Source organism: Pipistrellus hanaki (genome assembly GCF_964339955.1).
Source record: "Pipistrellus hanaki genome assembly, chromosome: 15".
Lineage (NCBI taxonomy): Eukaryota > Metazoa > Chordata > Mammalia > Chiroptera > Vespertilionidae > Pipistrellus > Pipistrellus hanaki.
The window spans coordinates 45,047,956-45,060,608 of NC_140517.1; the positions used below are offsets into that span (position 1 = coordinate 45,047,956).

General features: G+C 60.7%; 1 protein-coding gene and 1 pseudogene across 3 annotated transcripts; one reads left to right on the top strand and one right to left on the bottom strand.

Annotated features, from left to right (window-relative positions):
* Nucleotides 1-395: 395 nt before the first annotated feature.
* NOP53 (NOP53 ribosome biogenesis factor) lies at nt 396-8,282 on the top strand (the record flags this gene model as incomplete). Of its 2 annotated transcripts, XM_084906033.1 has the most annotated exons (12): nt 396-646; nt 1,116-1,180; nt 3,331-3,636; nt 3,926-3,996; nt 4,452-4,547; nt 5,188-5,292; nt 5,393-5,608; nt 6,036-6,211; nt 6,417-6,483; nt 7,168-7,244; nt 7,352-7,408; nt 7,621-8,282. In XM_084906033.1, exons 1-12 carry the CDS (start codon nt 423-425, stop codon nt 7,625-7,627), a joined length of 1,467 nt encoding a protein of 488 aa, XP_084762159.1. In that variant the 5' UTR covers nt 396-422. The 2 variants fall into 2 exon arrangements, with proteins under 2 accessions (XP_084762159.1, XP_084762160.1); XM_084906034.1 differs by lacking the exon at nt 7,621-8,282 and having other exon boundaries at nt 397-646; nt 7,352-7,412.
* A 589-nt stretch (nt 8,283-8,871) lies between these two features.
* Nucleotides 8,872-12,335, bottom strand: LOC311633265 (large ribosomal subunit protein P1-like; annotated as a pseudogene). Its single transcript, XR_014797092.1, has 2 exons — nt 12,305-12,335; nt 8,872-9,349 (listed from the first exon to the last, which is right to left on the bottom strand). The product of XR_014797092.1 is annotated as a large ribosomal subunit protein P1-like (transcript).
* Between the last annotated feature and the right edge of the window lie 318 nt (nt 12,336-12,653).

Consider the following 12,653-nt stretch of genomic DNA (forward strand, 5'->3'; position numbering starts at 1 on the left):
CTGAGTTTCCAGGATTCCAGGGTTGGGACGCGGTGGACCGGCCAGGCGTTCCGAGATTGGAACGTGCCTTGCTCGCTCCGAGTCTGCCAGTAATGGTTCCGACTTTCCTTTTCTAAAACGACTATTTAAAAAAAATAATCATACTCAGATGTAAAAATACTCCCGGGCGTCTGGGAATGATGTTTGGCTGGGGCGAGAGCCAAGTGCCTAAAACCCGCGGTGGACTGGAATTCGGAGAAAAGGGAGGAGCCGTTTACCCTTCCTCAAGATGGCTGCCTCCCTCCCCCCTCGGCTCCGCCCATTCCCTTTACCAAGATGGCGGCCGCCGACGGGCGTCTCCCCCGGCAGTGGGCGGGAGATCTGCGCGCGCACGCCCCACACCGGATTTCCGGTGCCGGCAGCTGGCGTCTTCCTTTAACAAGATGGCGGCGGGGAGCAGCGGCGGTGGCGGCAAGCTCCGCTCGAAAAGCGAGGCCGGAACCGGCTTCCTGGGGCTGCGGCCCACTTCGGTGGACCCAGCGCTGAGGCGGCGGCGGCGCGGCCCGAGAAATAAGAAGCGGGGCTGGCGGCGGCTCGCGGAGGAGCCGCTGGGGCTGGAAGTCGATCAATTCCTAGAGGACGTGCGGCTGCAGGAGCGCACGAGCGGGTGCGTGGGGCGGGACTTCCGGCTGGTGGGCCCCGTTCTGTATGGTCCGGGGAGGCCGAGCGAGCGGGGGTGGGGGGACCTTCGGGGGGACTTCCGGGGCTCCGGGGGCGTCTGTGCTGGGGACCCTGGGTGGGCAGCTGAGGGGCTTGGTCAGGTTACCAGGTACGGGACACCCAGTTAGGTTAGAACCTAGGGACACCTGTAATTTTCTAGAGTCTCTATGACCCATGCACCCAGCCTGGCGTAGTGGACTTTAAGTATTGCGTCCTGTAAACAGCCTGGGAAAGCCTTAGCCTGAAGGGGTCCCACCCCAACAAGACGATGCCTGAATGAGCATAAGCGGAAGCTGGGCTCTCCCCGCCATGCGAAACCTACTCCTTTCGCAGCACCTTGCTCCCTCCCGGACAGCTGGGGCTGACATTCTTTATTTTTATTATTGTGGCTGACATTCTGTGTTTCCATCTCCCAGTGGCTTGGTTTCGGAGGCCCCCGATGATAAACTCTTCTTCGTGGATACTGGCCCCAAGGACAGAGGTGAGGAAGGGCTTTGTGGCGTGGCTAGGCAATGATTGGTGTTGTCTAGCTCACCTCAGCCTCTGAGAGTCTGCGCGGATGACACGGCTTGGATGGCAGACACTTCCTAAGAGGGGCTTCGCTGTAAACCGGAGGGTTTGGAGTGGGCTGGGGTCGCGCACCACTGACAGGAGGCCATGATGTAAAAAAAAGACTTATTCCCGGCACCTGGGTGCAGGGGCGCTGAGCCCGAGAAAGGCATCGGCGAAGAGAGGGGGGAGAGAGGTTTTTATTACTCCTTGCTGGCTGCGGGCCACTCTGCTGGTGTCAGGGTCCTGTCCATCCTTGGTTCCTCCCACGCCGGGTGCCTTCTGGTTACCTGAGCTGTGCTGTGCCCAGGGCTGCAAGCTTTCTGCAAGACGTTTGCCGCGCACGATAAGGCTTTTTCTGCCCCGTTTTTTGTTTTGTTTTGTTTTTAAATATATTTTATTGATTTTGTACAGAGAGGAAGGGAGAGAGATAGAGAGCTAGAAACATCGATGAGAGAGAGTCATCGATCAGCTGCCTCTTGCACCCCCCCCACTGGGGATGTGCCCGCAACCAAGGTACATGCCCTTGACCGGAATCGAACCCGGGTCCCTTCAGACCCCCAAGCCGACGCTCTGTCCATTGAGCCAAACCGGTCTTGGCTGCCCCGTTCTGTTCTCTTTAACCCTTTCATAAACAAGAGGGCCTGGGACGAGTAGAAAGCAGGCCAGGCCCTAACGTACAGGAGTCGGGTTTCCTTGTTGAGGTATCGGATCTCAGTTTGCAGAAAAGCCAGCCAGGGGTCTGTCTCGATGAGGGCTCATCAGTTTGCCGAAAAGCAAGTCAAGGACCTGCAGTGAGGGAATCAGACCAGTTTTAGTTAATAAAACGTGCTTCAATAAGTAGAGGGCCCACTTGAAGGAGTAGGCGAGAAACTGGTCGCGACCCGCTGGTTGTAATTTGCCGGAATGCAGGGCCGGGAGGTGCTGAGACTGGGAGTGAGTGAGGCACCTGGAAACCGACCGGGAACAGGCCCCTGCTGTGACGGGGGACAGAGCAGGCGAAGGGGTCTGCCTCATGGGAACCCTGTCAGCCGCTGGAGCACGTGGCAAGCGGCGTTAGCAGCAGGACAGCCTTCCTGGCCGTGGAGATCAGTCAGGGGACCGTTCTCACCAAAGCGAGCGGACCCAGTCCGGCAGGGAGGGGCCGGGCCGGGCCGCTGGCCGGCAGAGGAGACCCCAGCGAGGGCAGGCGGCTGCTGACAGGTGGTTTCACAAGAGGGCCCTGGGCTCGGGCAGGGCAGCCAGGACCTGCCCCGGGGCCGGTGAGGAAGCGGGGAAGGCTGTGCCCGGGGGCAGGAGGAGCAGGAGGGGCGTGTGTAGGTCTGCTTTAGGTGAAAAAGGGGCACAGGTGCCAGTGGCTGCGAGCTCATGGGCTGTCACGCTTGACACCCACACTGCCCTACGAGGTCGGTGTTAACTCTCATTTGGGAGCAGAGGAGCAAGGTCATTTTCTCTTGGTCCCACGGTGACTGGGAGGGAGCGGGTTTGTCCTAGGGCTCTTCTCAATGAGGTTTTATTTTTTTTTATTTTTTATTTTTTTAATATATTTTATTGATATTTTACAGAGAGGAAGGGAGAGAGATAGAGAGCGAGAAATGTCGATGAGAGAGAAACATCGACCAGCTGCCTCTTGCACACGCCCGCAACCAACGTACATGCCCCTGACCAGAATCGAACCTGGGACCTTTCAGTCCGAAGGCTCTACCACTGAGCCAAACCGGTTTCGGCTCTCACTGAGGTTTTAGAAGTAAAAGGCAGTTGTGCTGAGAATCGGCCTGCCAGGTCCCAAGCCCAACTCCCTGGCCTCATCTCCTGGCCACCTGGCCACCTGCTCGCTTCCTGTTGGTCTTACTGGTTCTGTGGCCGTGGCCCCGCCGGAAGTCCCTTGTGTGTGGGGCTGACTCCCTCTGGCCCCGGGAGTGCGTGTGGTGGGGGGCATAGCCTTGGGGGTGTCCTGAGCTAGCCTGGGGCCCCCGTCTGCTGGGACGCAGGTCCCCTGGAACGGCAGTGTGGAGGGTGAGGAGCTGGTCTGGGGCCAGGCGGAGGCCCAGGCCTTGATTCCTCCCCTTCCTCCACTCCCAGCGCGCGACAGGAAGAGGACTAAAGGCCAGAAGAGGCCCCTGCCCCTCAAGAAGCCCCTGCGGGCGGACCTGGTGCTGGAGAACACGTCCAAGGTCCCCGCCCCCAAGGACATCCTCGCACACCAGGTCCCCAACGCCAAGAAGCTCCGGCGGAAGGAGCAGCTATGGGAGCGGCTGGCCGCACAGGGCGAGCTGCCCCGGGAGGTGCGCAGGGCGCAGGCCCGGCTCCGAGGCCCTCCCGCGGCCGAGGCCAGCGCCCCCCAAGACACGGCGGAGCGGCCCTTCTACGACCTCTGGGCCTCCGACAGTGAGTGCCGTCACCTGCGGGCGGGCGCAGCGTGCGTGATGTCCAAGGGGAGCCCTGCGGGGTGTCCACCCTCCTCTGCAGGGTCTGGCTCCCGCCCCAGCCCCGCGCGCTCCTGCCTCCGGAGCCCGCCAGCTGCTCTTTGCCTGGCTTTCAGGCCCCTCGGGGTATGAGGGTCAGCTCTCCCCTCGCCCGGGCTTAGGAGCCATCTTTGTGCAAAGGGGGGGGCGGGGTCGGAGGGGTCATGGCGGCTCCCCACACGGCCAGCCCCCAGCCCCCTCTGCCTCCGCAGACCCTCTGGAGCGGCCGCTGGCCGGCCAGGACCCCTTCTTCCTGGAGCAGACCAAGAAGAAAGGCGTGAAGGTGAGGCTGCAAGTGGCGTCCGGCGGTCAGGGGCGAGGGCTGGAGGGGGGGCACGGCCCTGCATTGGGGCCGGGAGCTCGGGCGTAGAGCCCGGCCTGAGCCACACGCCTGGCTGGTCGCTGCAGGGAGAGAGCAGGTGCTTCAGGGGAGCCCTTGCCGCAGAGAAGATGGTGCTGAGGGTTCGGCACCTGGGGAGCCTCCAGGCCAGGCCCCCAGCGGGGTGGAGCACTGCTCTGACAGGCGCTGCTGCAGGGTCAGTGACAGGCCATGGAGACTAAGAGCCACCCACCCCACCCAGCATGGGGGTCGCAGGGACTGGTCTCAGGGCAGGTGGGCAGCGCCCTGCAGGGAGCTCGCTGGTCCTGGGGATGCCCCTCCGGGGAACCAGGTGGCCGTTGTCCCAGACGCAGCTCCACGGCCCCTCCCAGGCCTCACCTGCTTTGCGTTTTGTCCAGCGGCCGCCGCGTCTCCACACCAAGCCGTCCCAGGCACCTGCCGTGGAGGTGACGCCCTCCGGAGCCTCCTACAACCCGACCTTTGAGGACCACCAGGTACACAGCCCGCTCAGCCGGTGCCTGAGCCGGGGGTCGGCGTTCCCTCGCCTGGCACGTGCTTCGTGCCCGCCCAGAGCTGGGCTCCGAGGGACCAGTTCGTCCAGCGAGGAGACAGTGACGGCCCAGAGGCAGGGCTGGGGAGGGGCCACATACCCGGCCTTGGGGGTCAGGAGGGCTTCCTGGAGGAGGGGACACGGTGAGGACGGGGCAGTGTGCGGAGGGAAGAGGAGGATGGGTTTCAGGCGGGTACAGAGGGTACGGCTTTCAGGAATTTGCACGTGGGTGCGGAGCGCCTTGGTAAACCGTTAGCAGACGCCCTGCGGCAGGTGAGGTTTGCCTGAGGCCCAGGGCCGCTCAGCCACAGGGATCCTGGCTGAGAGTCACTGTCCCTCTCACGGACGCTTGCTGAGCACAGGGGTGCACAGTGGGGTCACCCCTCGGGGAGCACATGTTCCCGGAGAGGAATGAGGTCATGAGTGGATGCAGGACACGGGTGGGTGCTGTCTGAGCAGCAGGAGGGGAGGGCGACTGAGGCTGTAACCGGGTAACCGGGGAGGAGGGGCCGGGTGCTGAGGTGCGGGCCAGGTCCGTACTCCGGAGAGCCCGGGGGCTCCGCCCTTACCCCCCTGTCCCCCAGGCGCTGCTCTGGGAGGCCCACGAGGTGGAGCTGCAGCGGCAGAGGGAGGCGGAGAGGCTGGAGCGGCAGCTGGCCCTGCCCCCCACGGAGCAGGCCGCCACCCAGGTGAGCCCACCCCCGCCCACCCCCCTCCTCCCAGGCCCCCTCCGCTGGCCCCTGGCCCCTGGCCCCTGACCCCCCCTGTCCATGGCGCCCTCTCTCCCAGGAGTCTGCCTTTGAGGAGCTGTGCCAGGGGCTGCTGGAGGAGTCGGATGGGGAGGGGGAGCCCGGCGAGGGCCAGGGCCGGGGGCGCGAGGGGGCTGGGGACCAGGCCAGAGACGTCCAGCTGGGAGCGGCCGAGGCCCCCACCCCTGCCCGCCTGGCCGCCGTGGAGAAGAAGACGGAGCAGCAGCGTCGGCGGGAAAAGGCCGCCCGGATGCTGGTGAGCACGGGGCTCAGGGCTGCTCTCCACTCCGCAGCCTGATTTCTTCTGTCTCCGCCCGCTTTCTATCATGTCCGCTGCCCGCCCTCTGGTCCCACACCCGCTTCTCTAGTCCCCGAAGCGGATTTTGTATCCCATTTGGGGTCGTCGCACCTGCTCTGCCTGCTGAGGGACCGGTTCCCAGCGCCCCGCAGACACCAGTGGTTCAGGGGAGGCAGGGGACCGGCTAGACAAGGCCGTCCTGCCATTCCGGGCGCTGGGCCGGGGGGAGGAAGGTCCGGGAGACCACAGCTGTGGGGAGCCAGCAGCTGCCCGCTGTGACCGGGCTCGGGGGGCAGGAGAGCGTCCTGAGGGAGGGGGCGGAGGGCCGGGGAGACCAGGCCCCGCAGCCGAGGCTGCGCTGAGGCCTGGCTCCGCCGCCCTGCAGCGGGCACAGCAGGCCGCGGTGCGGGCCGCCCGGCTGCGGCACCAGGAGCTCTTCCGGCTGCGCGGGATCAAGGCCCAGGTGGCCCAGCGGCTGGCGGAGCTGGCGCGGCGGCGGGAGCGGCGGCGGGCACAGCGGCTGGCCGAGGCCGACAAGCCCCGCAGGCTGGGGCGGCTCAAGTGAGGCCCGGGGGGAGAGGGGGAGAGGGGTCCTCAGGGAGGAGCCGGGGTCCCCATCCCCACCCCAATCCCCATCCCACATCCTCCTGCGAGACCGTGTCCCCCCCGGAGCCCCGTGTCCTCAGAGGCCGCTGCCCAGCCCGCTCCCCGAGCGTCTGGACTCCCCGGTCCCGGCCCTGAACGCCCTGCCCCGCCTGCTCTCCAGGTACCAGGCCCCCGACATCGAAGTGCAGCTCAGCTCGGAGCTGGCGGACTCGCTGCGGACCCTGAAGGTACTGCACCGGCCCAGCGGGGCTGAGGGCTGTGCGGGCCGAGGGCTGTGCGGGCCGAGGGCTGTGCGGGCGGGCGCCGTGCCCGGTGATGACTTCATCCTTGCTCCCCGTGCCCCCCGGGGCTGTGGGTGACACCATGGCTACCCCCGGGCCGGGCCAGTGGGCCGACGCCTGGGGGCTGAGGGCACGGTGAGGGCGCGGGCCCCAGGGTGCTGGCCGCTGATGGATGGGTTCAGGGGCCTTTCGTCCCAGCCAGGCCCCGCCCTGTCCTCTCCAGTCCCCGAGGGTCCCCCTACAGCACAGAGGGACGTGTCCTCCCGCACTGGGAACCTCCGTGCCTCCCCAGTGCCCCGGGCGGGAGCCCAGTGTCCACCCGCCACTGGCCTGCAGCCCGGGCTGCCTCAGTGGGCCTGCTCTGCCCCTCTTTGGCCTCTGACCCCTGGCCTGGCCTCGCTCCCTCTGCCTGAGCGCCCCCTCCACCTCACCGGCCTCTTTCCTGTGATCCTCCGAGCCCGGCTCAGGCAGCGGGAGGTCAGTGCGTGCCCGGAGCTCAGGGCAGCTGAGCCCTGGTGGCCGAGGCTCTGCTGACGGAAAACTAGTGAGCTCCCCTGAGCCCCGGCTGGACCCTCGGGGAGGGCAGAGGCCGTGGGTTCTGCCAGCGCCAGTGACACCCTGTCTCCACAGCCCGAGGGCAACATCCTCCGTGACCGGTTCAAGAGCTTCCAGAGGAGGAACGTGATCGAGCCCCGGGAGAGGGCCAAGTGAGGGCCGCTGCCCGGGCGGGAGGGGGGGCCTCGGAGGCTGCCTGGGGGGGACGCCCCGGCGTTCGGTGGGCGCCCACCACCAACCAGCTCTCCTTGTTTCCCAGGTTCAAGCGCAAGTACAAGGTGAAGCTCGTGGAGAAGCGGGCGTTCCGGGAGATCCAGTGAGTGGCGCCCTTCTCCCCGTGGCATCCGCGGGTCCCCGGGCCGGTCCCAGACCTGGTCACTGTGCACCAGGCGCACCCGAACCCAGCGTTGGGGGGCAGGAGGGTCCCCAAAAGGAAAGGGAAGAGCCCAAACCAGAGGGGGTGTCCGGTGGGTGAGAACACGGGCCCCCACTGCCCTCGTCCGCCCTCAGCCCCTCCTCTGCCCCCAGGCTGTAGCTGCTGCTGGATGCGGAGCCTCACCCTCAATAAAGCACCTTCGGACCAACACGGCCTCGCGTGTTCCTCCCCTCTGGGCAGCTTCTGTCTGTCCCCCTCCAGCTCACAGGGGTGTGGGTTCCAGAACCTCCGTGTCCCCCAGCCCTGGCGACAGCAGAGGCCTGTCCCAGGGGGACAAAGTGGGCCCCCTTTCCCACGAGGAGGGTCCCAGAGGAGATGGGCTGGCAGGCGGGGGGCCACCCCTGGTCTCTGGCTTGGGGAGCCCCCTGCGCTGGCCCTGGCGGTGAGGGGCGGGTCCTGATGACAGGCCTGTCCCAGTGGGAGTGGCTTTCAGGCAGAGCCTCACGCCCACCAGTTAAGAGCTAGACTTGCCCATTTTGCAGGCAGGGAACAGAAGCATGGAGAGAGACTTCCCCCACACACCTGTGATACTTTTCCAACCTTAATTCTCCAAGTACCAAAGGACTGTTGTCACTGTTACCATGGATACGGTGCATGGACACCAAAACCCGTGACCTGCCCCCATTCAGCCCTCTGCAGAGCTGTGCCTCTGCAGCTGGGGTGAAGGGAGCCATTGTGCCCTGTGTGCCGCTATTAAACACCGTACTTGTCCGTGTGAAAATAAAATTATCTTGCTTTTTCTTGGGTGGAATCATACCGTGCGTGGTGTCTAACTGGCCTTGTCGTGCCTGGGGTCTACAAGGCGCTTCCTGTTCTTACCGTGCATGGACTCCGCTATAGAGCGCGTCCCGATCCCACTCCATACCGCCCCCAGTGGCGCTGGGGCGGATGGCTGCACGTGCCATGTCACGTCTCGGACAAGCGCCGGGAGCGAGCCTGGGCTGACGGGAAGGAAGTACATCGAAGTGGCCATATGACGGTTAGGCTGTGCTGACCTTTACCCTCCGGCCGCACGGAGCCCGCTTGTTCCCTGGTGGCTTCACGACCACGTGACCCTGCCGTTCGCCTGTGCCCGCGAGGCCGAGCACCTGGGATCGCTGGCAGTTTCCTCCTCTGTGCAGGTTCAGGCCTTCTGACCACTTTCTTTCTAGGCCATGTGTCATTTTCTTGTTTATTTGTGGTGGCTCTTTACTTATTACAGATCTGAAGTCCGGCATACACATTCCAGACCTTTCTTCTGGGCTATTCCTTTTGACTTTGTCCAGGGTATCTTTTATAAGAGACGAGTGTTCACTATTTTTAGCTTCCTGTTAAAACTTTTTTTCCCCTCCCAGAGATCAGCTTTTATTGACTGTGTTACAAAAGAGCCAGTTTAGTCAAAAAGACCAAAGCCCATGTCATCATCAGACTCCTCAGATTCTTCTTTGCTTCCACTTCTCAGCTGGGGCAGCAGCGGTGGAGGCGGCAGGACCTCCTGCCGGTGCAGCACTAGCTGCAGGGGCAGGTCCACCAGCCCCTACATTGCAGACGAGACTCCCAATGTTGACATTGGCCAGAGCCTTTGCAAACAGGCCTGGCCAGAAAGGCTCGACATTTACACCAGCTGCTTTAATGAGGGCATTGATCTTATCCTCCGTCACCGTCACTTCGTCGTCGTGCAGGACGAGGGCCGAGTAGATGCAGGCGAGCTCCGACACGGAGGCCATGGCGAGGGTGGGTGCGGGGCGAGCGCTGCCGGGAACGGTGCTAGTCGCCGGATGAAGTGAGGGCCTTAGCTTCCTCGGAAGAGCCGAGCACCTTAGCGGCAGCTGGGGAAAGGGGCTGTTAAAACATTTTTTTATTGCGGCTGCTTATAAAGGTTTTTCCGGGACAAGGTACTTATGAAAATAGAGCAAGCAATTTAGGAAATAAATTGGTGACAGGGGAGACATCAGAGCCACCGCCTCCCCAACATCCTGTGAAACATCACGACTAAGTAACTTTCCCCTCTGCTGTCTTAAAAATAAGAGGGAATGTTTTGTTTTGTTTTTAATATATTTGTATTGATTTTCCGTGGAGAGGGATAGAGAGCTAGAAACGTCAATGAGAGAGAAACGTCCACCAGCTGCCTCTTGCATGCATACAGACAAAACAGCGGGGTGGGGGGCAGTTAGGGTGGGGCAGTGGTAGGATGGTAGGTTGAGGTGAAAATAAAGGCGTCCATGTGCCTGCTAAAGAGCCCCAACCGATGTAAAACTCAACAATAAAGGGTTTTTTCTTTTTTTTTTTTTTTTAAAGCCTTAAGCCCTGGCCTCTGACCCAGTAAACATCCTGGAGAATGAATCTGAGGAACCTGCTGGGAGGAGGGAGGAAACTCTTAATGTCCAGAGGCGGCCATGGCCGCATCCGCCGAATTCATGGCGGGGTGAGGGGGTCACGGCTGCTCAAGGGCAAATCCCTCCGCCGGGACGCGAGGCCGAGGCCGCAGGAAATCCCCGCTGTTTTATGGCCGGGGAAACGTGCCCGAGTGTGGCAAAGGCTGTGCGTGCTTCCCTGCACATCAGTTCCGCTCCACGTCTGAATTTTACAGCAAAAGGAAAAGACTTGGGGCTGCTGAGCTGAGTTAAGCGGTTTGCAAGCTGAGCCGATGCCTGTGGCTTCCTTGGGAGCGCATAGAACAATCGGGATGAATGGGCGGATGCAGGATAAACTGGCGTGGCTCAGTGGTTGAGCGGCGACTTAGGAACTAAGGGTCATAGTTCCCCGTCAGGGCACATGCCCAGGTTGTGGGCTTGATCCCCAGTGGGAGGCATGTAGGAGTGGCCAATTGATGGATGATTCTCTCTCATTAATGATGTTCCCTTTCTTCTCTGAAATCAATTAAAATACTTTTTAAAAACAAAACCAGCCGAAACCGGTTTGGCTCAGTGGATAGAGCGTCAGCCTGCGGACTGAAAGGTCCCAGGTTCGATTCCGGTCAAGGGCATGTACCTTGGTTGCGGGCACATCCCCAGTGGGGGGTGTGCAAGAGGCAGCTGGTCGATGTTTCTCTCTCATCGACGTGTCTAGCTCTCTATCCCTCTCCATTCCTCTCTGTGGAAAATCAATAAAAATATATATTTTTTAAAAAAACAGCAACAACAAAAAACCCCAGAGTGCAGTGAAACGTGAATGGTAGGATCTCGTCGTAGGGTATATGGAGAGCTTGACTACTGTGTGAAAATATCCCTAATGATTTTGGGAGACCGGCTTGAGCGAGATGCCAAGGGACTTACTTTGGCCACTTATTTGTGCTGGTTCCTTCCAAGGCCCTGCGTCTCCTGTTGAACTTGTAACTTTTCCCAAAGGGGTTCCCCAAACTGGAAAGCTTCAGGCGCCACAAAACCCAGACCTGCCTCTGGGATATAAAACATCGGGAAGGTCTCCCCACTAACCGGGTGATCTGTACCTCTCGGAGAATAGAGGCCATCGGTGGGCCGCAGCCTAGAATGGTCAAGAGCTGGGGTTCGGGATCCAGCGTCCTGACTTCAAATCCCGGCTCAGTTGCATATCCGCTGTGTGACCTTGTGAAGGTTACTCACCCTCTCTGTGCTTCAGGGTTCCTGTTCGCAAAATGGGCATCATGATATGCCCCACCTCACTGGTTTATCGCCAGGGCTAAGTGAGTCTGCATCTGAAAGTGCTTGGAACGGGGCCTGGCACAGATTAAATCCTAGATGAGTGTTCACTATTTAAAACAATGTTCATGGAAAAAACAAAGATGGCTTAAAAAAAAAAAAAAACCATGGAAACTTGCAACCCGCGCCAAAGCCCCCTCACAAAGACTTTACCTTCTGGCCCGCTGATTGCACTCCTGGGAACGTGCCCTAAGGACGCGGCCGGAAACCCGGGGGAAAGCTTAATGCAGAGGCCGGCCCCGCAGAGCGCGGTGCAGAATGGAAGGAAATGCGGTCATGGACTCGGGCCGCCCCGGCCCCTCCGGAGAGGGAGGCTCTGTGGCCGCTACCCCGGGGGAGGACACGGGTAATAACGGACTTGTTTACGTTCTGATGCTCTGTGGACAGACGGGTCTGCCCGGGCTCCTCAGCCGACCTGCCCAGGGTCTCTGTGGGGATCCCGGCGCTGCTTTCTCCTTCCTGTGGCTTTTCCCAGGGTCCCCACCTTTCCTATCACGGAGAAAACTTAAAAAAAAAAAAAAAAAAAGTAATTTGAAATGTGGGCAGAGACTCCTGCCGCTGTGCTCTCTGGAAGGTCAGAAAGAGAAAGTCCCCAGGGAGAGCCATGAGAAACGGGCGTTGACAAGTTGGATGTCCACACTTGGGGTATTTCACTACCACGTAGGGAAGATCAGCTTTTGGAAGGATTTTTTAATGATCTGGGCCAGTGGTCGGCATACATATGTGGCTCTGGCCCCTTGAGTTTTTAGCAAAGGCCGGCTTAGGAGTACCCTAATTAAGTTAATAACAATGTACCTACCTATATAGTTTAAGTTTTAAAAAACAATTGGCTCTCAACAGAAATTGGCTCAGTGGATAGAGCGTCGGCCTGCGGACTGAAGTGTCCCGGGTTCGATTCCGGTCAAGGGCATGTACCTTGGTTGCAGGCACATCCCCAGTGGAGGGTGTACAGGAGGCAGCTGATCAATGATGTTTCTAACTCTCTACCCCTTTCTCTCTGTAAAAACTCAATAAAATATATTTAGAAAAAAAAGAAAAAAAAAGAAATTTCAATCGTACTGTTGATATTTGGCTCTGTTGACTAATGCATTTGCCGACCACCGATCTGGGGAAAACTTACCATCTGTGCCAGAGAACTGTTACACGGGGACAGGGCACAATATGACCCCGGATAGTGTGCGAAGTTACAAACACAGGCAGAGAAGGCCGTGGAGGGTGCACGCTGGGGCTGCGGATGGGGAATGATGGGGATTGCTACTCTGAACCCTGAGAAAGAAGAGTCTGACTGAGAAGGACTCAGTGGCTAACTGGGCTCAAATTAAAACAAACAAACAAAACAAACAGCCTAACCAGCCCTCTCCACCCCGAGGCCTCTCACGTACACTGCACTTCAGGGAGAGATGCACTGAGCTGCCTGCCCGCGCTGTGTTTCTGCCACGTGGTCCATCAAGTAGCTCCTGGGATCCTAT